Source organism: Capricornis sumatraensis, chromosome 2, assembly GCF_032405125.1.
Source record: "Capricornis sumatraensis isolate serow.1 chromosome 2, serow.2, whole genome shotgun sequence".
Lineage (NCBI taxonomy): Eukaryota > Metazoa > Chordata > Mammalia > Artiodactyla > Bovidae > Capricornis > Capricornis sumatraensis.
The window spans coordinates 86,469,421-86,495,151 of NC_091070.1; the positions used below are offsets into that span (position 1 = coordinate 86,469,421).

Consider the following 25,731-nt stretch of genomic DNA (forward strand, 5'->3'; position numbering starts at 1 on the left):
AAGTCCGTGAGCGTGGTCTGCTGCTGCTGCTGCTGCTGCTAAGTCGCTTCAGTCATGTCCGAATCTGTGCGACCCCATAGACGGCAGCCCACCAGGCTCCCCCGTCCCTGGGGATTCTCCAGGCAAGAACACTGGAGTGGGTTGCCATTTCCTTCTCCAATGCATGAAAGTGAAAAGTGAAAGTGGAGTCTCTCAGTCGTGTCCAACTCTTAGCGACCCCATGGACTGCAGCCCACCAGGCTCCTCTGTCTAAATGGGTCTAAATGAGAGTGATTTGCCACCTGTTTCTACTAAGGGGACAATAGCTCTTCTTAGAGTTCAGAAAAGTTTTTGCTTTCCCCCTGCACAGCATATTATCCTTTAGGAATAGGCCCAAACTGGAAATCTCTTATAGGCACTCATTCTGAACACGCCCTCATTATCGCTAGGTTCTATCTGTGTGTTTCCTTTTCTTGTCTTCAGAGGGGTTTGTCAGCTGACTGATTAATTGTAAACTTGACGGCATCACAGTCTGTTCACACTTGTTCAGGAGCTTCACTTTGGCTGTAAATTGCACCATGTGCACGTGTGCATGCTTCCTTTAAAACTTTCCTATCACATGTTCACATACGCACAGGAGCACGTGTATACACACGTGCACAGTGGCACCAGGGTGAGAACCTCCATTTATCTTTCTACAACCAAAAGTACTTCCAGTTTGTCCCTCCCTCAGTAAATCTGCATAGCTCTTCTTCAGTGATTGTAGAGACATTTGATTTACTGAAGATCATAATGCTTCCCTCTTGAGTGCAGACAATTCCTAAAAATGTCTAAGACTCTTGATCACAGAATTCCTGTATGTTGCCTTTAGCTAGGATTGAAATCTATAGGCAAGATGGGGAAGATGGGAAAGTGCTTCTAATTCCAAGTGAAGCCTCTGCTTGCAGATTTCTGGAGCAACATATTTAAATGCAGCGAATTGTCTTTGGAAGTCTTGCATTGAATACTAACTCAGCTTCCAGCTTCCTTTGGGAAGTGGCATGGAGTTAGGTTTGCTAAGCCAGAAAGTATCAAATTCTACTGCTGTCCCTCCCTCTGGCACTGAACTTAGAGTCTTGTAAAGGTCCCTTTGGTGAGGACAGGGGAACAGGTGGGACCAAACCTGGGATATCCCTAGCAAGGTCCTAGGTCTGTTTCTCATCCCTAGTCCAATTCTGCTTCTCGTCTTAATAAGCAAAGAGATCTAAGGGATTCGCATGAACAAGGGTATCTCACAGGACAAGTGAATTGAGGAGGAGGAGGAGTCTGCTGCTTGAGCCCCCCAAGACATCTGGCACCCTTTTCAGGCTACCCTTCCAAGTCTATGCTGAGCTCCTGCTAAGGAAGTTGATATAGGGATCCTTGGCAGAGTCAAAAAAGGGTTCTCTAAATCCAGAGGTGTCTCTTGGATCCAAAGAGACTCAAGAGAGAGGCAGCAGATACTGCTCTGAAATGATATCTCTAGGGAACTGGTGTGGGGGTTCTATTAACCACTGGCATTCCTCTTTTATCTGCTTGACATATTCACATCTCAAGTAGAGCTTCATTTGCAAAAAGGGCACAAAGCTCACTATTGTGAGAGGAGGCAGAAGAAACCCTCTGGCATTGTCAGAGCAGCTGTGGCTTAAGCCCCAATCTGCTCGCATATCCCACCTATAGGAAGGGCCATCTGGTCCTCTTGACCTTTGCACTCCTTCCCCAGGACCAACCTAGCCCACTGTCCCCATAGAGGTTTACCCTTTGTTACCCAGAGTCCTGAGGTTGGTAAACCTTAACCAGTGGCAGAACTATTGCCTCCAGCCCCGGAGAGATAGGCTAGTGACGAGATGGGAGACTGGGCCATGGATCATGAGGGGCCTCATCAACCAAGCTGAGAATTTGGGATTTTCCCAAAAATGACAGGAGTCATTTCAGAATCATAAGTAGGGGAGTAACATGCTCAGATTCACCTCGACTGCCTTGACTACCTTGAGAGGAGGCAGGGAATCTTAGTGAGAAGCATTATAACACTAGTGTGAGACCCTGAAAGCTGAAATGAAGGCTGTATCTTTGATGGGGAGAGGAAGGGTCAGAGTTGAGGCATTTTAGCAGCAAGCATCAACTTGAGCTGCTTGCCGACTGGATGCTGGGACATAGGGTGACTGATCAGCTTCTGGCCCAGCTCACCAAGAGGAAGTATAAGGAAGGAGAGACCACGAGTGCAACTGTGGGTAGTTTGAGCCTGAAGCCTCTCCAACATTCTGTTGAATATGGAATCGAGGAGTCGGAGGCTCAAAAGAGAGATTTCGGCTAGAAAAATACAGGTTTGGTTGGAAGCTTCTGGTGACTGCAGCCATGGATATAGACATACTTGTACTGGGAAGTGAGCTGAGGAGAGAACAGAGGGGAACACCCAGACATCCAGCCCTGGAAAGCCCCATGCTCTTCCGTCCTTCCACATGGTGCTTCTCCCCATTCTGACATTCCCGGTTCCTACAGAATGCTGCCTCCCCTCTCCTACATTCCTGTGCCAGAAGCCCATTTTGGGAGTTTCAAAGATTTTCCTGAAATTCTTTCTTCCCTCTGGACCCATGGAGCTTGGCACACAACCAGAGCTCAGTAAATGGCACTGAGGAGAATTAGCATGCATCATCGGTCACTTACCGACACTTTCTGAACATTTAGGTTGTTCATTTTCTTGTCTTTCTTGGGAGCAAAGCGGGGCACTTTGAGGGTGCTCAAACTGCAATCCAGGTGGCCATTGGTCAAGTATAAGGTGAGCTGAGTCAGGGCTAGCTGGTCACTGTACGAGAGATTGAGGCCTGTTGCCCACACCTGAGTAGAACAGGAACCATAGAAGTGAGGATACGAACTGCCAGCAGGAGAGAAGGCCCCTACCATCCATAACCGCCCTGAACCACCCTAAACCACACCAGACCCGACTATGCCAGTGAATACGTGACTTAAGATGCTCTTGCTCATGTTTCTCCTTTGTTCAACAGAAGGATAGAGCCTTCAATCCGATTCTTGTCAGAAGATTCAAGGTTCTTGTGGGGCGTTTACACAGCTGGAAATACCTGGCCAAGATAATCTGATGGAGAGTCCTGCTTCTGAAAGTCTCCTGTACCCTTTGATTTTTCTGCCTGTGGTTGGCCATTTCTAAAGTGACCAGTGCAAGGCTTTCAACTGAGAAATGAAGTTGGATGGGAACTCCAGAGGATAGCGAGATACAAGGGAGCAGACAGCGAAGGCAAAGGGTGAGTAAATGTTAGAAAAGGGCAGTTTGCCCTGGCTTCAGAAAAAGCAGTGCTGGCTTCTCTGGGAATTGCAATATGATTCTTCTTTTTTTTTTTTTTTGGAGGGAAAATAACATTTTTATTGTGGAAAGTTTAAATTTAGTTGTTTTTTTTTGTTGTTAAATTGGAGGATAAGTGCTTTACAATGTTGTGTTGGTGTTTCTGCAGTACAACGATGCAAATCAGCTATAATTATATATATATATATATATATATATATATATATATATATATATATATATCTCCCCTCCTTCTTACGCCTCCCTCCTTGCTCCCATCCCAGCTCTCTAGGCTGGGTTCTCTATAAAGCAGCAGGTTCCCACTAGCTATCTATTTTACACATGATACTGTACATACGTCAATGCTGCTTTCTTAATTCATCCTTCCCTCTCCTGCCCTGCTGTGTCCACAAGCTCTCTACGTCTGCATCTCCATTTCTTCCCTGCAAATAATTTCATCAGTACTATTTTCCTAGATTCTGTATGTTGCAATATGATTCTTAAGGGAAGCTTAGGGTTGGCCGATAAGCCTTAGCTCTACCACTATTTTCACCTTAAGAGTACAAGAAAGTAATTTCACCTACCCTATGCCAGGAAACCATGATAGCAGTCACCATAGCTGAATACCAGGGTTATTAGAGGGATGTGTGTGTGCATGCATGCTCAGTTGTTCAATTGTGTCCAACTCTTTGTGACCGCAGGGACTGCAGCACACTGGGCTTCTCTGTCCATGGAACTTCCCAGGCAAGAATACTGGAGCAGGTTGCCATTTCTTACTCCAGGGGATCTTCCCAACCCAGGGATCAAACCCCAGTGTTTCCTGCATTAACAGGTGGATTCTTTACCACTGTGCCACCTGGGAAGTCCTAGAAGGATATTATGACACAATAGAAACTAAAATGCTTTGAGAGACAGATACATATAAGCAATAAGTTACTCTTAAGTTATTAGATGCTTGATTAATGTCCAGTAACTCCCTCGACAGACACTTACTGAGCATCTACTATGTGCTAAACTGCTGTTGGCAAAGTGGGTCATGTGCTACCTTCTCCTGTGGCAGACCATCCTTAATTTCTCTTGTCACTCCCCCACCCTACACTGAATCCAGAATCCTCCTCAGGTCAGTGCTCAAGGCATATTACTGTGCTAGTCATCTAAGTGTAAAAAGCAGAGACATGGCTCCTACACCAAGAAGGGGAAGACAGAATCATGTTCAATTAATTATAACACAATGAATACTTGAGGGATGGAACCAAGTACCACCAAAGCAGAAGGAGTGGACAGATCGGGTTTGGCTAGTGATGTCAGGGCTGTATCATGGAGAAAGGAACCTCTAAGCTCTGACAAGTCACACACGCATGGCCAGTCTCCATGTATCAAATACCTCCAGTGTGCCAGGGGCTTCACAGACATCTCGGATCTTTATAATAACCTTAAACATAACAGCTCCATGTCACTGATAAAGAAACACAGGTTCAGAGAGGTAACTGTGTCTATGAAGTGGTGGTATTGGGGTTTGAATAGAGTTCTGCCTGGCACTAAGTCCACCCTCTGCCCCTTCACTGCTGGAGGAGACGGCATCAATCCTGACCCAGTCCATCTTACCCTGGACCAGTTTCCCAGTCATACTCAAAGCTAAAGCACAGAGGATCAAACATGTTTTTGTTTAATATCTCCATGCCATGGAAATGTCTTGTGGAGAAAACATGAAGTATTGTGTTTCTGGAGTATGCTGTAATTAGCAGTAATGCATTTTCACTGTAGGAAATTGGAAACTAACACATTTTTGTGAAGACTTGATTAAATAGTTTTTCCCCTTAGAAGGCCTACATGTGCCTCGCACACCAACTTGGTATGTTGAAATACATAATACATCTGCCCTAGAGTGGACGCCTCTCAAACAGATCTATCAGTGAGTGACTTGAGTAAGCATTGAATGTAAATGGCATCATTATAAGGATATTAAGAGGTCAGGCTGTCAAGGCCCCTTGCTAAACTGAAGCTAATTTCAGCAGTCATATTCTCACAGTAATGCCCTTTTATAATAGCAAATAAATCACATTTGCAACAATTGTTAAAAACCAACTGCCAAGTATCTGTTGCGGTTGTAAATATCCTATTTGTCAACTTAAATATTTCCTGCTGTATGGCATAAAATGCAAATCAGATGGGGACAGCTACTTTTCCTTAATATGAGAAAGTGAACTTCCTGTTCTTACACGTTGGGCAATTTTTTTCCAGAGCTTATATTGATATTGCAGAGTCCTTGACCAAAGGAATTACATATAACAAACGTTAATAATATTAATGTTTTGGTGATAAGGATTTTAGTGGGAAGCAGAACAGAGTAGGGGAACAAGAATCAGAGTTGGAGAGCCCGAATCTGGCCCTCGCAAACAGTGCAAACTTGAAACAGTTATTTAAATTCTCTCCGTCACAGTATCTTTACGTGTAAAAGGCACAAATGATAATACATATCACAAAAGATTTTGAAAGCAAAATAGAATGCATATAAAATTCCCTTATATATTATAAAGTTCAATACAGATGTTTTTGATGAATACTAAACGTTTCCTTTAAGAGGAGTAGAATTTTAGGAGACACAGTTTCAGTTTTCTATGCAGCTATTAGATTGCCTCATTTAATAGCTATTTTCCCCATTCATAAGCATTGGGTTCAACCTCACAACTCAATCCAGTCTGTGGTTAGGTGTGAACAAGGTTGGTATTACCCTAACTCTACTTGACCCATGAAGATGCTAAGATCAAAAAGTGGCTTAATGGTTTGCCTAAGATTATAGAGCACAGGCCAGAACTCTGAACTTTTTGTAGACCCAACGTAATTTTGCTACTCCAGGCTTCCCTAACCCCTTGGTTCACAAAGGAAACAGAACAAATTTCTTCAAGCCTTTTCCTCAACAGCAGGCTTGCCTGAATTGCTCAGATAATTGTTCTGTTCTCCATCTGGTTTTTCTATTGAAGACACCGCCTGAGGCATCTTTGTTTAGCGGACAGGGGTTCCAATTTCCCCCTCTAGACTGTCAGGCCTTTAGGGGAAGCTGCTGCGTCTTTGTCTTCTGAGAGCGCCCAGTGTCTGGGGCAGGCTGGCTCCCAGCAGGGCACAGCAGCACCTCTGAAGTTTCACTGTGAACTCCTCCACAGCCTTTCAGCGACTGGGTCTAAGTGGGGCTCTAGAAGCTGGTTTCAGATTTAAAGGCAGAAAATATTCATTGAGCATCAACTCTGTGCCAGCCCCAGGCTTTCACACATATCTTATTTGGTCCTATTTTGATCTTGGATTTTGCTGTTACTTTTAGAACTCTCTCTCTCGACACTGGATACTCCCAACATGCTTTAGATGTGAGATGATGTACACAGCACTGTAAAAATGCACTGTGACTGGGATGGAGAGAAGTAGATATATTTTAAAATGTTTAGGAGGTGGCTTTGAGGTTACTTTAGGACTTAAAATTACTAGCTTGATAGGTTAATTGGTTAGATGTGAGGGTGAGGGGAAAACACCATTGAAGGTTAGTGCTTGGAAAGACTCTCAGAAATCATCTAAGACAGTCAGTTTATTTTATAAATAGAGTAACTCAAGTGTAAGAAGCAAAGTGGTTTGCCCTGGGTTTCAGAGCCAGGTATCAAAGGGGTGGGACAAGAAGCCAAGGTGTATCAGCTGCCCATTATAAAGCACTTGTTGATAGCTGTTTGACTGATTAATGATATTCAAAACCCATTTTGTTAAAAATGGCTACAATACTAGAGAGGTTTACATCAAGGCATTATGAAGCATGAACAACACAAAAAATCTTCATCTCAGCATTATTTGTAAAATTGAAAAATTGCAGCTGTCCGACATCTGGTCATTGGCTAAGGAGATTATGACACATCCAAGTGATGGGAGAGTCTATGACATGATCATTAAAGATGGTGATTGCGAATAACTCTTGATGATGTAGGAAGAGACATAAAACAGCAAGAGAAGGATATAAAGTCATATAGACAATATGACTTCAACTTTGTAAAAATTATATCTAGAAAGGACTAGATGACAATATAACAAAATGTTAACATTAGCAGATTTATGATAAGTAAAATTATATACAAATTCACGTATATTCTAGGTCTGCACTATCTATTATGGTGGCCACTGGACACATGTACCTATCAAGCACTTGATATGTGGTTGGTTCAAATTCAGATAAGCTATAAATGTAAAGGGCTTGCCTTGTGGCTCAGCTGGTAAAGAATCTGCCTGCAATGTGGGAGACCTGGGTTCAATCCCTGGGTTGGGAAGATCCTCTGGAGAAGGGAAAGGCTACCCACGCCACTATTCTGGACTGGAGAATTCCATCGACTATATAGTCCATGGGGTCGCAAAGAGTCAGACATGATGGAGCGACTTTCACTTGCACTTTCATAAATGTAAAATACACACCAGACTTTGAAGAATCAGGAGGTAAAAAAGAATGTGAAATATCTCAATATATTTATATGCAGATTACAAATTGAAATGATACTATATATGGATTACATGTCACATGATACTATCCTGCTTATGTTAAATAAAACACATTATGTATTAACATTATTTTAATTGATATTTCAGTTACATTTTAAAATGAGACTACTTCCCTGGTGGCTCAGATGATAAAGAATCTGCCCACAATGCAGGAGACCTGGGTTTGATCCCTGGGTCAGGAAGATCCCCTGGAGAAGGAAATGGCTGCCCACTCTAGTATTCTTGCCTGGAAAGTCCCATGGACAGACATGCCTGGAAGGCTACAGTTCATGGGGCCGCAGAGAGTTGGACACTGCTGAGCAACTAAGCATGACTAGAAAATTACACATGTGGCTTACATTTGTGGTTTATATTCTATTTCTAATTTGATTGGTTGCAAAAAAAGTCTGTGGCAGCTTCCGCCAGGGGCAGGGCCAGTGGGGAGAGGGGGCTGGTGGGAGAGGTGCTGCGGAACCCCAGCTCTACACTCCCTGACTGGGCTGGGCTAGACGCAGTCCACACCGCAGCTGCGGTGGCAGAGCTGGGGCAAGGCAAACCAAGAAGCTACCACAACCTCAGTGCCTCTAAACAAGCATGTGAGAACTGAAGACAGGGTCAGGCAGAGGCGAGCTTGTCCAGAATTGTTCAGTTCCAAGGTTCTGGGTCCTGCATAGGCTGCAAGCTTTGGGATGAAATGATAATAATATGCTTCTGTGCGGGGAGGTGCGGGAGACAGGGTCCTGGTATTGAGCCCTTTTTGCCTTAGGTGTTCCAGGCAGATGGAGGCCGCCTGCTCACCCCTGCTGTTCCTGCCTCTTTCCTGTGACAGGCAGGATGGATGGGTGGCAGAGGGTATAGATGTGGGCAGATGTGCTCAGGCCCTACATCCTGCGACCATCTCCAAGGGCAAATAAAACAGCAAAGACTTTGGTCTTGCCAACCTTCTCTTTTGGGCATTGGGGTAGGTATGGGATTGAGAGACTAATTGATAGATCAAATAACATTCGTTGAAGAATCAGAGAATTTCAGAGCTGTCAGAGTCTGGATGTTTTGCAAACCCATCTTTAGGTTTTCTTTCCTCCTTCTTTATTTGTTAGGAAAAGAATCTGATGTTCCAGACAGGATAAGTCACTTGCTAAAGGCCCTACTCTCAGTACCAGAGTCTAAGACAAATATTTGTGACTCTCGGCAAGTCACCTCTCTGGGCCACTTTCCTCCACTAATCAGGGGATAATAGTCCTGGTGAACCCTCCCTCAGCTGCATCTATGAGGCTCATTAGGAACATTTCTAAGCTTGTATAGAATTTTTTTCCATTTTAAAATTTTTATTTATTATAGAACCTTTTATTCTGATAATAAATTTGGAAAAATAGTCAGTAGGTTGTTAAGAATATTCAGTCTTTTTTCATTTGAATTTTTAAATTGAAGCATGGTTGATTTACAATACTATGTTAAAGTGCACAGCATAGTGATTCAGTATTTTTACAGATTATACTCCACTTAAAGTTATTATAAAATACTGATTATAGTCCCCATGCTTTACATATATTCTTGTAGTTTATTTTATACATAATAGTTTGTATCTCTTAATCCCTTATTCCTATCTTGCCCCTCTCCTTGTCCCTCTTCCCACAGGTAACCATTAGTTTGTTCTCTGTATCTGTGAGTCTGTTTCCTTTTTTTTTTTTTTATATTCCCTAGTTTACTTTTGAGATTTCACATATAAGTGCTAACAAACAGTATTTATCTTCCTCTGACTTATTTCACTAAGCATAATCACCCCCAGGTTCATCCATATTGTTGCTCATGTGGAGTTTTTTAAAAAGGTAGATCCTCCAACTAAGGCTTCCAAGAGATGCAGCACTGGGAATTCATTCATCACAGAGATAACATCAGGCCTTTGGAACAAAGCACGGTACATGACCCACCTTCCTCAGCAGCCTGTCGTGGCTGGAGGATGCGTGCACCACCCCCTGCCCACGTTCATGTCTTTATTCACAGTCCCAACATAATAGGAAACCCACTGTTTGCCCAGTGGATTCTTTCTAGAGTGAAACCGAACGCTCAGTCAGACCCACGGCTATGCCTAAGCTCTGGAGGTCAGGCGACCTCTCTGCTGGCTGGGCTATACAGTCATGGGTGGCCAAGGCTCCCCCTGTTCTTACTGATTTGTCTAAAAACAGAGCCAGGGGCTTATTTCTCACTTGTAACTGTGGAGGCTGGGAATCTACTTGAGGGTGCTGAGCAGAGGAGTGCCATGATATAACATATTTTTAACTGCCCTAGTTGCAGTGGGGAGAAGAGACTGTGAGATGACAAGGATGGAAACAGGGAGGTCAGCGAGGAGGCTGCTGCAGTAGTCTGGGTGAGAGACGATGGTGGGTGGTTCAGTATGGTGATAGTAGAGGGTGGGAGAAGTGGCCTTATTATAGATACACTTCAAAACTAGAACCCAAAGGGCATTTTGATGGGTTGAATGCAGGTGTGAGAGAAAGAGAGGAATCAAGGATGTCTCCAGGACCTTTGACTTGAAAAAAAATGGAAAGGTGGGACTTCACTGGTGATCCATAGTTAAGAATCTGCCTGCCAATGTGGGGGACATGGGTTCAACCCCTGGCCCAGGAAGATCCCACATGCTGCAGGGCAACTAAGCCCCTGCTCCACCACTTCTGAAGCTCACACACTCTGGAGCCTGGGAGCCACAGCTACCCAGCCCACGTGCCTTAGAGCCTGTGCTCTGCAATAAGAGAAGCCACTGCAACTAGAGAGAGCCCACACACAGCGACAAAGACCTAGTGCAGCCAGAAATAAGTGAAAAAATATAGAACAGCAACAACAGAGCGGAAGGGTGGAATTACTGTGTACTGCGTGGGACAGATGGCTTAGTTTAGCAATTTAAACCAAGAGTAGTTTAAAGGACAAAATTAAGATTTCAGGCTTGGGAGTGTTAAGTGTGAGATGACTTTGTTGAATGGTGTTCTAGAGGCTGGGATAGGATTTCAGGCACCTTTTCTCCCTTCTCAGCTACAAAATCAGAAGGATGAGCTTGGCTGGGTTGGGGGGATAAAGCAGAATCAGTCCCTGTAGGGAGGTGTTTTTCCTCTGTTGTTACTTTTGGGTTTTATCTCTCCCTGGTTGAAGAGAGGCAAGGTCTGCAGGACATGAGGCCTTCCCTAAGGGACAAGCTTCTCACTAGGTTTAGGTCGAGATGAAATAAGGCTGAGAATGGCAGGGGAAGCTTGGTAAGGAAAAGAAGTGATGGCAACTTGAGAGTGATAGAGACCTTGAAGGAGGCAGAAGTCTTTACTGGATGGATAGAGTGCTGGACCAGAGTTTCAGGACCTCAGCAGGAGGGAGTTTTGACCTCGCCACTTGCTGTCTGCGTGATCTTAACTTTCTTCGCTCTCTGGGCCTCAGATTCCTTGTCTGTTAACACAGACTAATGTTCATTATCCCTGAGGGTTGTTGTGAAGATCCAGTGACTACATGATATGAGACTATTATCGTGGGGTCTGGCAGAAACAAATCTGGACTTGTTCCCTGTGTGACTGCCAGGAGCAGTCTGGGGAGGAAGTAAGAACTTACTTGCCTGGCTCTTGACTCTGGTATTCTTGCCTGATTCTCAAACACAGGGTACACATTTAACTCTTCTCAGATGCTGTTTAAAAATAGGTTCCAGAATCCCATCTATTACACAGAGAACACATTTTCTTAAGTGTTAGTTGCTCAGTTGTGTCTGACTCTGTGCAACCCCATGGACTGCAGCCTACCAGGCTCCTCTGTCCATCAGGGTTCTTCAGGCAAGAATACTGGAGTGGGTAGCTATTCTGTTCTCCAGGGGATCTTCCCAACCCAGGGAAGCAGCTACTAAGTGAGATCTCTTCCCATCTTGATCACTGAATTGCTAGACAGCATCAAACTCTCCATTGTGGTAAACAACACACCTGACACTTAATTTTAAGGAAGGTGGTACACTGCACTGTAAGAATTTTACTTAGGAAAATATTGATGTGATTATGATTTTTGGTAAGAATTGTTTGTATTACATAAAAATATCAATAGACAGGCACAGGGGACTGCAGCCTCTTGGCATGTTGCCACCTAGTGGCGGCTTCTGGGATGGCTCAGTCTCTCAGAGAGGTGAACTGCAGTTTCTGCTGGTTGGGGCAGTCACCCTGGGCCCTGATCAACAGTTGAGACTCCTAGTATTCATCTTGGAAGCTTTCCTCTCTGTCTCTATTAATTCTATATATTGTTCTCGGCACAGTTTAAATCACAGCTCCACAAAACTTTCTCAGAGCATCCAGAGTTCTCTCTCCCACCCATCGGGCCACTACCTGATGTTGGGCCTTTGGAGTTTACGGGGCTAAAGGAAGCAATAAATCTGGGCCCTGCTACTTAGCACTCAGGGCCGTGTAGTCCATCACGCCTAGGGCCTCCGTGACTTTCAAAGGCCTTAAAAAATACATGGATTCTGGAAAAAAGAAAAAGTTACTGGCCCCCAATATGAAAACTATCAAATAACAATGTATCAACAAAATTGACATGTCAGTTAAGTGGAACACAACTCTTACACAGTTACATCTGTGTCACATTCCATGAGGGTGCATTTATACATTTGATGTGATGTAGGGTAATAGAAGGCAATGGCACCCCACTCCAGTACTCTTGCCTGGAAAATCCCATGGACGGAGGAGCCTGGTAGGCTGCAGTCTGTGGGGTCGCAAAGAGTCGGACATGACTGAGCGAATTCAGTTTCACTTTCCACTTTCATGCATTGGGGAAGAAAATGGCAACCTGCTCCAGTGTTCTTGCCTGGAGAATCCCAGGCGGAGCCTGGTGGGCTGCCGTCTATGGGGTCGCACAGAGTCGGACATGACTGAAGCGACTTAGCAGCAGCAGCAGCAGGGTAATAGAATCTTTAAAACTGAAAATTTTCAGGGCCCAAAGAGATCTATTTAAACAGTCCTGTCCTGGCAGACCTAAAATGACATTCATCATTCCCACCTCCTAATTTTATGGCTGAGGACTCTGAGAGGTGAACTGACACACTCAGGTACCACAATTAGGGGAAGAGCTGCAACCAAGTTTCTGGACTCCTGCTCCAGCTCTTTCCATGACACCTAATTACCAGCATTCATGGTCCAATTTCTTTATAGCACCAGAAGCTTCACTGTGATTTTGAAAATTCTTAAAGGATGTGTAGGAACAGTATTCAAAATTAATATGGGGATCCAAAATGGAAAATACTGAAACTTAAACCTGTGCCATGAGCAGCTATATTTATGTTTTCCATTTTTGTAAAAAAAAACAAAACCTTTTTAATACACTGTTGCCTTCTCCACTTCCTTTCCAAGCTTCTTCCACTGCCTCTGTAAATTTACGATTCTCTCTCTTTTACTTTCAAGATTGATGGCCTACCTGATATTATTTGTATTCTTAAGGTACAGAATTACATACTCATTTCTTTTTTGCTTTTAAGTATTTCCTCGCTTTTTTTATTATGAATTTTTGGAAAGCCATTTTCTTATTTTGCCATTGACCATTAAGGTATAATAACCATGAAAACCCAATTTTCATAATCTGTTATAGGTTTCTAGGACTAGTAATTATATGTGCTTCTTCCATGCCAATTCAATATAATAATCCCATGCTGTAGATAGTCATTCTTCTTAAATTTTCATACTATAAATGTCAGGACTGGTGAATGATTTGCTTAGTTGAGAAGTGCTCTTTTAAAGTTATTAAAATGATCTCCAAAAGGGTTTTGTGTGGGTTTTCAAGACAGGAAGCTCTTATTCTGGAGACCCATGCGTCCATGGGGGAGAATCCCTGTGCCCAGTCCTTGTGGACCTGGAAGGCTGTCCTGCAAAGTGAAGTGGGGATGGGCGTGCAGCAATGGTCCCATCAGCACAATGAGTTAGCAGTAGAGTTCGCCTTCCCCTCCTAGTTTGCTTGATGGCTCCAGTAAACCAGAATGTCTTATAAAGAACAATCTTGCCCAGACTATGTGGGCAAGAAACACTGGTTGTGGCCTCTGAGGAGATCTTGTTCAGCCTCCTCAAATCCCAGGCACAAGACTCCAAGAGGAGAAGAGACCAGAGTTCAGAGCCCTTGATTTAAAGTTGTTTACATTTGGGAAATTCCTAGAAAGGAGAATCAGACCAACAGCAGGGCCCTCTGATTCATATCTGAATCCTGCATAATACCTAGCACAGCACGCCTGCTATGTATGCACAATAAATCTTTGTTGGACAATTCCATTAAATAACACAAGGAAATAGATCTTCTCTTTAAAACACAGACAGGAAAGATACCGCTTCAAACCTATAAGGATGGCTGAAATAAAAAAGACAATGAAAAGTGTGGGTCAAAATATAGAGAAATAGGAAGCTTCATGTATTGCTTAAGATGGTAAAATGGTGCAGTCACTTTAGAAAAGAGTTTGGCAGTTTCTCAAAGATTTGAGGAACCTGGGAAGTGGGAAGAGGGGCTTCCCAGGTAATGCAGTGGTAACAAATCACCTGCCAATGCAGGAGACATGAGAGATGCGGGTTCAATCCCTGGGCCTGGAAGATCCCCTGGGGTAGGAAACGGCAACCCACTCCAGTATTCTTGCCTAGAGAATTCTATGGACAAAGGAGCCTGGTGGGCTACAGTCCACGGGGTCTCAAAGAGTTGGAGACGATGGAGCACGTATGTTTGCACACACAAAGATTTGACATATAGTTAACAATATGACCAACATTTCTACTGCTAGATAGGCAAGCAAGAGAAATGAAAATGTGTTTACACAAAAACATGTGCATGAATATTCATAGCAGTATGGTTCATAACCATCAAAGAGGGGAAGCAACCCAAATGTCCATCAACCGATGAATGGATAAACCAAATGTGGTATATAAATACAATGGAATATTATTCATCCATTAAAAAGAATGAAGCACTGATCAATACTTAAACATGGATGAAGCTTGAAAATATTCTGTTAAGTGAAAGAAGCCAGTCACAAAAGATCACCTAGTATGATCCCATTTATATGAAATAAGAGTAGGGAAGTCCACAGAGAGAGAAAACAGTCTTCAGTGACTGGAAGCAGGAAGGTATGGGAAGTGATTTCTAATAGGTACAGTTTCTTCTTGAAGGAAATGGCCTAAAATTAGATAACTGTGATGACTGTTTAGCTCTGTGAATATACAAAAAGCCACTGAACCATACACTTTAAAAGAGGGAATTTTATGCGAATGATATCTCAATAAAGCTGTTACACACACACATACAAACACACACACACACACACACACACACACACCAGTCTCCAGGAGACCCTTGCTATGCAGGACACCTCCACAATTTGTATGACCACTAGTTTAAATCTAGTTGCATGTATAATCATGAGTGAATGAGGGATCCCATGATAAACCACCTACCAGACTGCCCTCTGAATTTATTCCAGGTATTCTTCAAGTCTTTCTTATAAAAAGCTTTTCCATATGTGGGTAAGAAAATATCTGCTTTATAAAGCAAACTAGTACTCAGCAAGTGTTAATACCTGGTGCTCAATAAGAAGTCATGGGCTGGAAGAGATAATATATTCAGTTCAGTTCAGTTCAGTCGCTCAGTTGTGTGTGACTCTTTGTGACCCCATGAATCCCAGCACGCCAGGCCTCCCTGTCCATCACCAACTCCTGGAGTTCATCCAAACTCATGTGCATCAACTCGGTGATGCCATCCAGCCATCTCATCCTATGTCATCCCCTTCTCCTCCTGCCCCCAATCCCTCCCAGCATCAGGGTCTTTTCCAATGAGTCAACTCTTCGCATGAGGTGGCCAAAGTATTGGAGTTTCAGCCTCAGCACCAGTCCTTCCAATGAACACCCAGGACTGGTCTCTTTTAGGATGGACTGGTTTCCTTTAGGATGGACTGGTTGGATCTCCTTGCAGTCCAAGGGACTCTCAAGAGTCTTCTTCAGCACCACAGTTCAAACGCATCAATTCTTCGGCGCTCAGCTTTCTTCACAGTCCAACTCTCACATCCATACATGTCCACTGGAAAAACCATAGCCTTGACTGGATGGACCTTTGCTGACAAAGTAATGTCTCTGCTTTTGAATATGCTATCTAGGTTGGTCATAACTTTTCTTCCAAGTAGTAAGCATCTTTTAATTTCATGGCTGCAATCACCATCTGCAGTGATTTTGGAGCCCCCAAAAATAAAGTCTGACACTGTTTTCACTGTTTCCCCATCTATTTCCCATGAAGTGATGGGGCCAGATGCCATGATCTTCGTTTTCTGAATGTTGAGCTTTAAGCCAACTTTTTCACTCTCCACTTTCACTTTCATCAAGAGGCTTTTTAGCTCCTCTTCACTTTCTGCCATAAGGGTGGTGTCATCTGCATATCTGAGGTTATTGATATTTCTCCCGGCAATCTCAATTCCAGCTTGTGCTTCTTCCAGCCCAGCGTTTCTCATGATTGTACTCTGCATATAAGTTAAATAAGCAGGGTGACAATATATAGCCTTGACGTACTCCTTTTCCTATTTGGAACCAGTCTGTTGTTCCATGTCCAGTTCTAACTGTTGCTTCCTGACCCTGCATATAGGTTTCTCAAGAGGCAGGTCAGGTGGTCTGGTATTCCCACCTCTTTCAGAATTTTCCACAGTTTATTGTGATCCACACAGTCAAAGGCTTTGGCAAATTCAGACTTAAATTGAAGAAAGTAGGGAAAATCACTAGACCATTCAGGTATGACCTAAAGCAAATCCCTTATGATTATACAGTGGAAGTGAGAAACAGATTTAAGGGACTAGATCTGATAGACAGAGTGCCTGATGAACTATGGAATGAGGTTCGTTACATTGTACAGGAGACAGGGATCAAGACCATCCCCATGGAAAAGAAATGTGAAAAAGCAAAATGGCTGTCTGAGGAGGCCTTACAAATAGCTGTGAAAAGAAGAGAAGTGAAAAGCAAAGGAGAAAAGGAAAGATACACCCATCTGAATGCAGAGTTCCAAAGAATAGCAAAGAGAGATAAGAAAGCCTTCCTCAGCGATCAATGCAAAGAAATAGAGGAAAACAACAGAATGGGAAAGACTAGAGATCTCTTCAAGAAAATTAGAGATACCAAGGAAACATTTCATGCAAAGATGGGCTCAATAAAGGACAGAAATGGTTTGAACCTAACAGAGGCAGGAGATATTAAGAAGAGGTGGCAAGAATACACAGAAGAACTGTACAAAAAAGATCTTCACGATCAAGATAATCATGATGGTATGATCACTCACCTAGAGCCAGACATCCTGGAATGTGAAGTCAAGAGGGCCTTAGAAAGCATCACTACGAACAAAGCTAGTGGAGGTGATGGAATTCCAGTTGAGCTATTTCAAATCTTGAAAGATGATGCTGTGAAAGTGCTGCACTCAATATGCCAGCAAATTTGGAAGACTCAGCAGTGGCCGCAGGACTGGAAAAGGTCAGTTTTCATTCCAATCCCAAAGAAAGGCAATGCCAAAGAATGCTCAAACTACTGCACAATTGCACTCATCTTACATGCTAGTAAAGTAATGCTCAAAATTCTCCAAGCCAGGCTTTAGCAATACGTGAACTGTGAACTTCCAGATATTCAAGCTGGTTTTAGAAAAGGCAGAGGAAGCAGAGATCAAATTCCCAACATCTGCTGGATCATCGAAAAACAAGAGAGTTGCAGAAAAACATCTATTTCTGCTTTCTTGACTATGCCAAAGCCTTTGACTGTGTGGATCACAATAAACTGTGGAAAACTCTGATAATATATTAACACCTGTCAAAAAGACTCAGGCTTGGGAATACAGCATCACTTTTCTGGGACACTTAGCTGACTGCCTACTGCAGGCTTTCATTTTTTCTTTTAAAAATGAGTATTAAAAAAATTAAAAAATTAAAAAAAAAGAGTATAATTACTTTACAATTTTGTGTTAGTTTCTGCTGTACAGCAAAGTGAATCAGCTATATGTATACATATTAATATATCCCCTCCCTCTTGAACCTCCCAGGCTTTCATTTTGTATCAATTCTTGTACTGAGTGGGGCTGGGTGTGGTCAAATCCAGAAGAGTGGCAGGGCTAGTCAGGCAACTGGGCACGTGACTAAAGCGAAGTTTTGTCTTAAACACATCTGCTTCCCTTTTCCCATCTCATTGCCCATTCCTGGGTCTGCCCCCTACCCCCACCAACACCTCAGCCTACCTTCTGTGGTTGGGAGTGACTCCCAAGCTATATGCCCTCCACAGTGACATCAAGTTAAACTAATAATACAATAAGTCATGACTAATTTGGTGGCAGTAGAGAGTTGTTTACCATAATAGAACCTTGTGGATTTGATTATCTGAGAGATGAATATGGATTCCACAACTTTGCCTCTGTTGTTCACAGATTCTGGTGTTTGAAAGATTTGGCACAAAGATAGCCAATATGCTATTTTTGTTGATGGCAGCAGTATTTAGAAAGCTGCCTATTTGACCACATGGAGGACAGACTCTAGGAGGCAGACTTCGGCTGGGGAAAGAGGAAGGAGAATTAATGTGCATCAAGGGTTTATTATGTACAAGACACTGTGGTATTTTCTCATGTCATCCTCACAACAGCCTTGTGAAATAGATATTAATACCCACATTTTATAGAAATGGAAGTGGAGGCTCAAAGAACCCCCAAAGCTGCCCAAGTTCCACAGCTAAGTGGCAAGGCTAGGATTAATGTCCCAGTTTGCCTGGCTCCGAGGTCCACGTTTTCCTCGTACTTGATCTTGGCAATCACTCTTCACCTGGCAAGGGAAACAAACCCCGGCTGAAAGTGAGAGAGCACCACGGTGCTGGCAGTCACCTCCAGAAGCTCCACCAATTCCTTGGTTGTTCTGAAGCCAGAGAGAGGCCTGTGACTTATCGTGGAACTTTGGGTGACCCACTTAACACCCTTCTGCCTCGCCTTCCCCATTACTTGTCTGTAAAGCACTTTGACGGCCTATAATGAAAGAGCTATATGAAGACAAAGAAATACTGTCCTTCAGTGTAGGCCAAAAGGCAAGGCTCCTACCATGATCAACAGAAGTCCTGTGTCACTTCCCAGAAATGTATGGGAAGAGCTTTAGGGGCCTGGGAAAAATCCCAATTGAGTAACTACTGACAGAAAATCACTCTGTAGTTTCACCTGAGTAAGTGGTTTTTTCAGTCTTGGCTTACCTGTCTGGGCCTTGCTGCTCAGTTAGGGCTCTGCTCCTCTGAGCTTCACCCCAGAGGCTGCTTTGACTGACATACCATTTGTCCCTAAGTTCAATTTCTAGCAAATGAAAGAAACTCATTATGGGAACTATTTCCTTTCTTCCTTCGTCCTTTCCTCCCCTTGTCTCTCTATCTTTTCTTCTAAAAATTCAATGCACTTTCTTAACATACAGCTTCGGAGAAGGCAATGGCACCCCACTCCAGTACTCTTGCCTGGAAAATCCCATGGATGGAGGAGCCTGGTAGGCTGCAGTCCATGGGGTGGCTAAGAGTCGGGCACGACTGAGTGACTTCACTTTCACTTTTCACTTTCATGCATTGGAGAAGGACATGGCAACCCACTCCAGTATTCTTGCCTGGAGAATCCCAGGGACGGGGAGCCTGGCAGGCTGCTGTCTGTGGGGTCGCACAGAATCGGACACGACTGAAGTGACTTAGCAGCAGCAGCAACATACAGCTTACTCTCAGGAGAATGCACTAGAGGGCTTGCAAATCATGGCAGATATGTGAATTCTTAGTTTTAACTCTATTTATATTTGATAATTATTTTATACAATCTTTAAGTCAAATTGTAGGAAAAATTGTGAAATCACTTTCTTCATATTTCCCTCATCAACAAGTGAATAAAAAAACTCTTTCTCTGTATATATTTAAATCTGACATAGCATATTCTTTAGTATACCATATGTCTTTAACATGAATAGAAGTCTTACAGTTATTTCTTTGAAACATGTCTTTTTTATATTGAGCCTCTTTAGAGCTGCCCTCTTATCCACACTTATACCCATGAGGGTAGGATTCCTAGTAGCTGACACAAGGGGTTCAAAGCCTGCACCTTTCAGTTCAGGAAAGACTTGCAGAAGAACCCAGTTGCCCTCCTTGGAGGTAACTGCCAATCCCATGTTCTTTTGGAGCTATATGCGACTCCTCTATAACTCCTCTCTATATTCTGACAACGTTCTCTCCATGGGAGGGGCATTCTGCTATTTGGACTTGTATTTTGTATTGGATCCTGACTGATTCTGGTCACGTTTCAATGGGTTGGGTTGATAATATTTACATATTAAGACGTTTGTGAAGAAATTGGATAAGATTTTTTAAAAACTGACATAAGTAAGTAAAACTCTAGAGTGGGCTAGGAATGTGGTCTGTAGGGGAAGAATGAGTCCCTCAAAAAGTGAAGCCATTTATTTATTTTAAGGACTTGGAATACTAAGCAACACAATGAATCTTATGTATAAGAAAGCAAAATATATGTTTAAAGGAATATACATACTGTTAAAACAGCTCTATTTATGCAAAAGATTCATGTAACTTAATAAAGGTTTTCAGGGATTTTAAAGGATTTTAAGTGCTGTGTTAGACTGTACTAGTAACAGATGTTCAACGGCATGTTTAAGGTTTTGTTTTACTGAAAAAGCAATGGATTGCTTGATATTTTCTTTAGAAAAAACCATACCAAAGTCACCACATTTTAAGTATAGCTCAAATTCATTATTTCTAAAAAGCATAAATGATTGAAAATAACAGAAGGGCTCCTAAAAATGAATATTACTGGAGTGGAGCTAGAAGATTTTGTTTGCTAAATATTCCCTTCAGAGTCCCAGTCTCTTGTGTCACTTCTTGTTCTTTTTCTATGAAGACAGATGGTGTCAGTAATTGCCTATATATTTAATTAAGTTAAAAAGCTACAAAGTAAGGTTTTGGTGAAAAGTAAGATTTCATGATATGAGCAAAGAAAGCAAAAGGAAGCAAAAATTGATAACATTAAGACACTATTCCCTGCCAAATACACATTTTCATATCATAAGTGTTAGAATATAAGATTGGATTTTGTAAACCTAATGATTAAAAAGAGGGCATTTATTCTGAAAGATAAAGCCCATAATAGAAACCTAGATGGCAGTTCTCTTACGTTTCTGACCAGCTAGATGGGAACGTGTCTACTGTCAACATCACCTCCAACCTTAGCCCAGTATTCAGTGGTTATTCTAAATCCTTCTAACACTCATGTTTCTCGCCTGGGATTTTTCATCCAGCAGGCTAATCATGGTGAAATTATTATGGCAGGAAAGTCAGTAGCTACTTGTAGAAAGCGGTTTGGAAAGCTGACTTAACCATTCTTGTGGTGTCTGCCTTCAGTGTTCCCATCCCGTGAATCCACCTTCTGGCTGAATGGCAATATGGCGCTCCCAGCTGTGGGGCTGTGCACAGGCTTGCTCATTTAAACTCTTAGGGCTTAAAAATGGCTACCACAACACTGCTTTTATTCCATTTCCCTTAGTCATTAACATTTAATGATTACCTTATGTGCTGAGCACAAGGATGGAATATGTTAAAAAAAAATAGGAGATGTGTTTTCTAGCTTTAAACTGTTCAGCTCAATTCAACGCGCATATTGAGAATCTACAAGGGGAGCATACGTTTTCTTTGGTGATGGTGGCTGAGGAGAGGGGAGAGACTGACAAGGGACGTCACCATCACCGATTCGGTGCAGCACCATGGGAAATACCTGCTGTGGGAGAAGGAACGTGCGCTCAGCAGGCGGCTAAATCATGGTCTGAACCCTGGATTTGCCACTCAGTTGCTGAGTGACCTTGAACGTGTCATTCTAGCCTCAGTTTCCTCATTTGTAAATTAGGGAGAAGAGTATTCTTTTCTACACATGAAATATATAATGTGTGAAGTGAAAGTGAAAGTCACTCATTCGTGTCTGACTCTTTGCGACCCCATGGACTATACAGTCCATGGAATTCTCCAGGCCAAAATACTGGCGTGGGTGGCCTTTCCCTTCTCCAGGGGATCTTCCAACCCAGGGATCCAACCCAGATCTCCTACACTGCAGGCAGATTCTTTACCAGCTGAGCCACCAAGGAAGCCCAAGAATACTGGAGTGGGCAGCCTATCCCTTCTCCAGTGGATCTTCCTGACCCAGGGATCGAACCGGGGTCTCCTCCACTGCAGGGGGATTCTTTACCAGCTGAGCTACCAGGGAAGCCCATATAATGTCTGGCACATGACAAAAATTCAATAGACAGTTGATATTACCATTCGTAATTATTCCGGCTGTCAGTGCTGTACCTCAGCTCTGAGAAGCTAGAGAATGAAGTGGCAATGAAGGGGGATTACTAAGGTGGGGTTTTCATGAAGAGTTGGATTTTGAAACATGTTTTAAAAGAAAGGAAGCTGTATATTGAAAGAAAAGAAAGGAAAGGCCAATTGTAGGAATGAAGGTGGCATGTGGGAGGCTGGATGTTGCTGTTGTTGTCCAATCTCTAAGTCATGTCTGACTCTGCAACCCCATGGACTGCAGCACGCCAGGCTCCTTTGTCCCCCACCATCTCCCAGAGGTTGCTCAAACTCTTGTCCATTGAGTTGGTGATACTATCCAACCATCTCATCAACTGTAGCCCTCTTCTCCCTTTGCCTTCAATCTTTCCCAGCAGCAAGGTCTTTTCAATAAGTCAGATCACTGGAAGGCAGGATGAGAATGCATTTATTTAATATGGGAGCCACCAAGCAGGTCTAGTGTATCTTGTCCTAGAGATACTCTGGACTTGATCAATGAGAAAAACACTTAGTACCCCATTGTGGGAGAGGGATGGTTCAGGGCTGTTGTAAGAAATAGGTAAGGCTTAGAGCAAATCACCCTGTACTTTTTCATCCCAACAACATGGTTCAGGTGTAATAAAGTGAAAGTGAATGCTCAGGACTTTTTCAAAGGGGAAAATTTATCACACAAAAAGTTGTGACCACACAGCCCCTTCTCCCTTCCCTGCAGCCCCTCCCCTTTCTCATTCTATCTGAGATTCTGGGAATCTCTCCTTTCCCCAAGGGTATCAGAGAGAATGTGGAAAAGCTGTGGGTAGGGCGATTATCTGTCCCCTCCGTGGTGGGTGGGTCGGCGTAGGTGAGTGTTAGGGCTGTGGGATGGTGATCACTGGTTTCTTTGGGGGGGGTCTTCCCTAGTGGTCCAGTTGTTAAGACTGCACTTCCAATGTTGGGACTACAGGTTTAATCCCTGGTCAGGAAACCAAGCTTCCACATGTGGCTGGGCACAGGCAGAAAAAAAAGAAAAAAAAGAGAAAAAGCTGGTTTCTTTGGCTTCCCATGAGGGCCAGCTTCCAGAGGTCAGAGTGGTGGATGGGAGGGCTTTGCTTCTAATGTGCCTCTTGGCTTACTCAGTCCACCTCACTCCTCCCTGCCAAAGCATCCTCCCACAGGTCAGAGGAATATTTCATGTCCTCCTAAGGAAAAAAAAGTCTTGACCACAGGTAACAGCTGGAAGTAGGATAGGCCACTCAGCTTTGTTACTGTGATGCTGGTAGACAAACTGTACCCACCTGTTTGTGGGTAATGTTTTGGTCTTTCTTAGCAGCAGCAGGGAGACTTTCATTTCTCCCCACCTGCTGCCCTCCTGAGTCCTGCAGAACTGTAGCACCTTCTGAAAACTGCAGGATGCAGTGTGAGTGCTCATATTTGCCCTTCACTGGCAATGTTTTTGGTATTTAAAGTTAGTTAAAGACCTCTAAGTTCAGGGAGAAGTGTCCGGGTTTCATTCAAAAGGAAGCAAGAATCTCCATGATGAGAGCAGTCATCTAAAGAAGTCCTGGGTGAGACAACCAGATATAAACAGAGGAACTGGCTCTTTTCTTTGTCGACCAACAAAAGTTCTATTCAGGAGCTGATGTTTAGGCTTGGGCTCAGTCTTTCTAAAGGTTAAGACTTAAAATGTAAGGAGGTGAACCCAACATTTAAGGACAATTACATGTGGTAAGATTATATATAGCAAAGTTGGTCACTAGCTTACCTGCACTATCAGTGTTAAGAAACATAATTGTAATTTTCACTGTAAAAATTATTCTCATCATTGCCTTTGTGCTTACTGCAGAAGTCATGTCATCACCGTCATCATTATTATTACTTGTAAATTACAGGTCTCTTTCAATGGTACAAAGATGTAGACCTTTCAAAGGGACAGGTCTTTTACCGTAATGCTTCAGAACCCTTGGGATCTATTTTCCCTTCACTAGGTATTAACTTGTGATTTACAATGTGCCTATGATAGCATTTAAAAAACACTGAATAACAGGCACTTCTGTTTATACTAAAGGCCTATTAAATTTTAATTTAGATATATGCTGTTAACCTTCTTATATATAAATAAAATACCTTCCCTAAAGAGGGAAAGTAAATCTCATTGAAGTCCCCTGGTGAATACCTTGTATATCTTGAAGACAGAGATAGGGAGATCTTGCAAATGAGAGTACTAGAGGGGGGGTACTCAGAGAGAAGTATTCATTCATTCATTTAATAAATATTTATTGTGGATCTGTCATATGCTAGACATGGTGCTAGGTGCTGAGTATAGCAATGAATAAGGAATTATGATATGTCTGTAGACCTTGGTTTTTCCACTCTCTGAAATAAATATATTCACTTTTGATGCTTATATATCACTTTGAGATGATAATGTTCACTGACTTTTAAAAATAATGCTAATTCAATTCAGATTCCACTCACAGTTTGAGGACCTGCTGAGGGCTCGGGTGACAGTTTTACATGTGATTATGCTGTTTGATTTAATAAGAATAGCACCTTGTATCTGCTCAGCCTCTCAGAACATCCTGTGGGAAGGAGAGCAGGCACTCACTATTTGTCAATGAAAAAGCGAGGCTCACAGAGGTCCAGTGAGTTGTCTCAACTATCACAATTGCTAAGTGTTAAAGACTGGGACCAGAACCCACTCTCCCTCATAATGAAAATAGTTTCAACTGTCTCTTTTTCCTGTTCTAGGCCGATACATTTGTATTTAGAAATTCAGGAACAGTTTTCAGAACACGTGAGATACAATATGATGTATAATCTGACATACACCAGGCTCTCCATGTTTGTCTTTCCTCATAATTTGCAACAAAATTCTTTTCCTTCTGTAGCTACTTTATGTGTCTAAGAAGAGCCATTGTTAGGAGTCTGCAAATGTTTTCATTGAAGCTTTTTTTTCAAAATTAGATGTCCTTTCTTTAAAAAGTTAAAAACTATCAATGCTCATAACAGTGATAGCTATTTCAAAACTTGTGTGTTAGTTTCTCAGTCGTGTCTGACTCTTTGTGACTCCATGGACTGTAACATACCAGGCTCCTCTGTCCATAGAATTCTCCAGTCAAGAATACTGGAGTGGATTCCCATTTCCTTCTCCAGGGTTCAAAAGTTTATAATAACCTAAAAACAGACATTTTTAACCTAGGGATTTCAACAGAAAGCATCTTTGTCAACCTATTTGCTTAGCAAGTTCATATAAAAGGAACTGGAGAGTGATATTTAGAGGAATTCCCTTGTGGTCCATGGTGAGTGTGGAGAAGGCAATGGCACCCCACTCCAGTACTCTTGCCTGGAAAATCCCATGGACGGAGGAGCCTGGTAGGCTGCAGTCCATGGGATCACCAAGAGTCAGTCACAACTGAGCAACTTCACTTTCACTTTTCACTTTCATGCATTGGAGGAGGAAATGGCAACCCACTCTAGTGTTCTTGCCTGGAGAATCCCAGGGGTGGGGGAGTCTGGCGGGCTGCCGTCTATGGCGTCGCACAGAGTCGGACACAACTGAAGTGACTTAGCAGCAGCAGCAGCCATGGAGAGTGATGACATAAACGCATATTGCGCTGGTGGTAAGGAATCTGC

The 25,731-nt window shown here is 42.8% G+C and overlaps 1 protein-coding gene across 4 annotated transcripts in view; it reads right to left on the reverse strand.

Moving 5' to 3' along the window:
* Positions 1 to 25,731, reverse strand: part of LOC138073110 (IQ domain-containing protein H-like) — a 131,559-nt gene that overhangs the window by 26,033 nt on the left and 79,795 nt on the right. For 3 of the 4 annotated variants that reach the window (XM_068964604.1, XM_068964603.1, XM_068964605.1), the window contains one exon: positions 2,662 to 2,832. The exons of the other annotated variant lie outside the window; for it this stretch is intronic. In XM_068964604.1, coding sequence (XP_068820705.1) covers positions 2,662 to 2,832 — 171 coding nt within the window. The remainder of the gene's footprint in view (positions 1 to 2,661; positions 2,833 to 25,731) is intronic. 4 annotated transcript variants of the gene reach the window in all.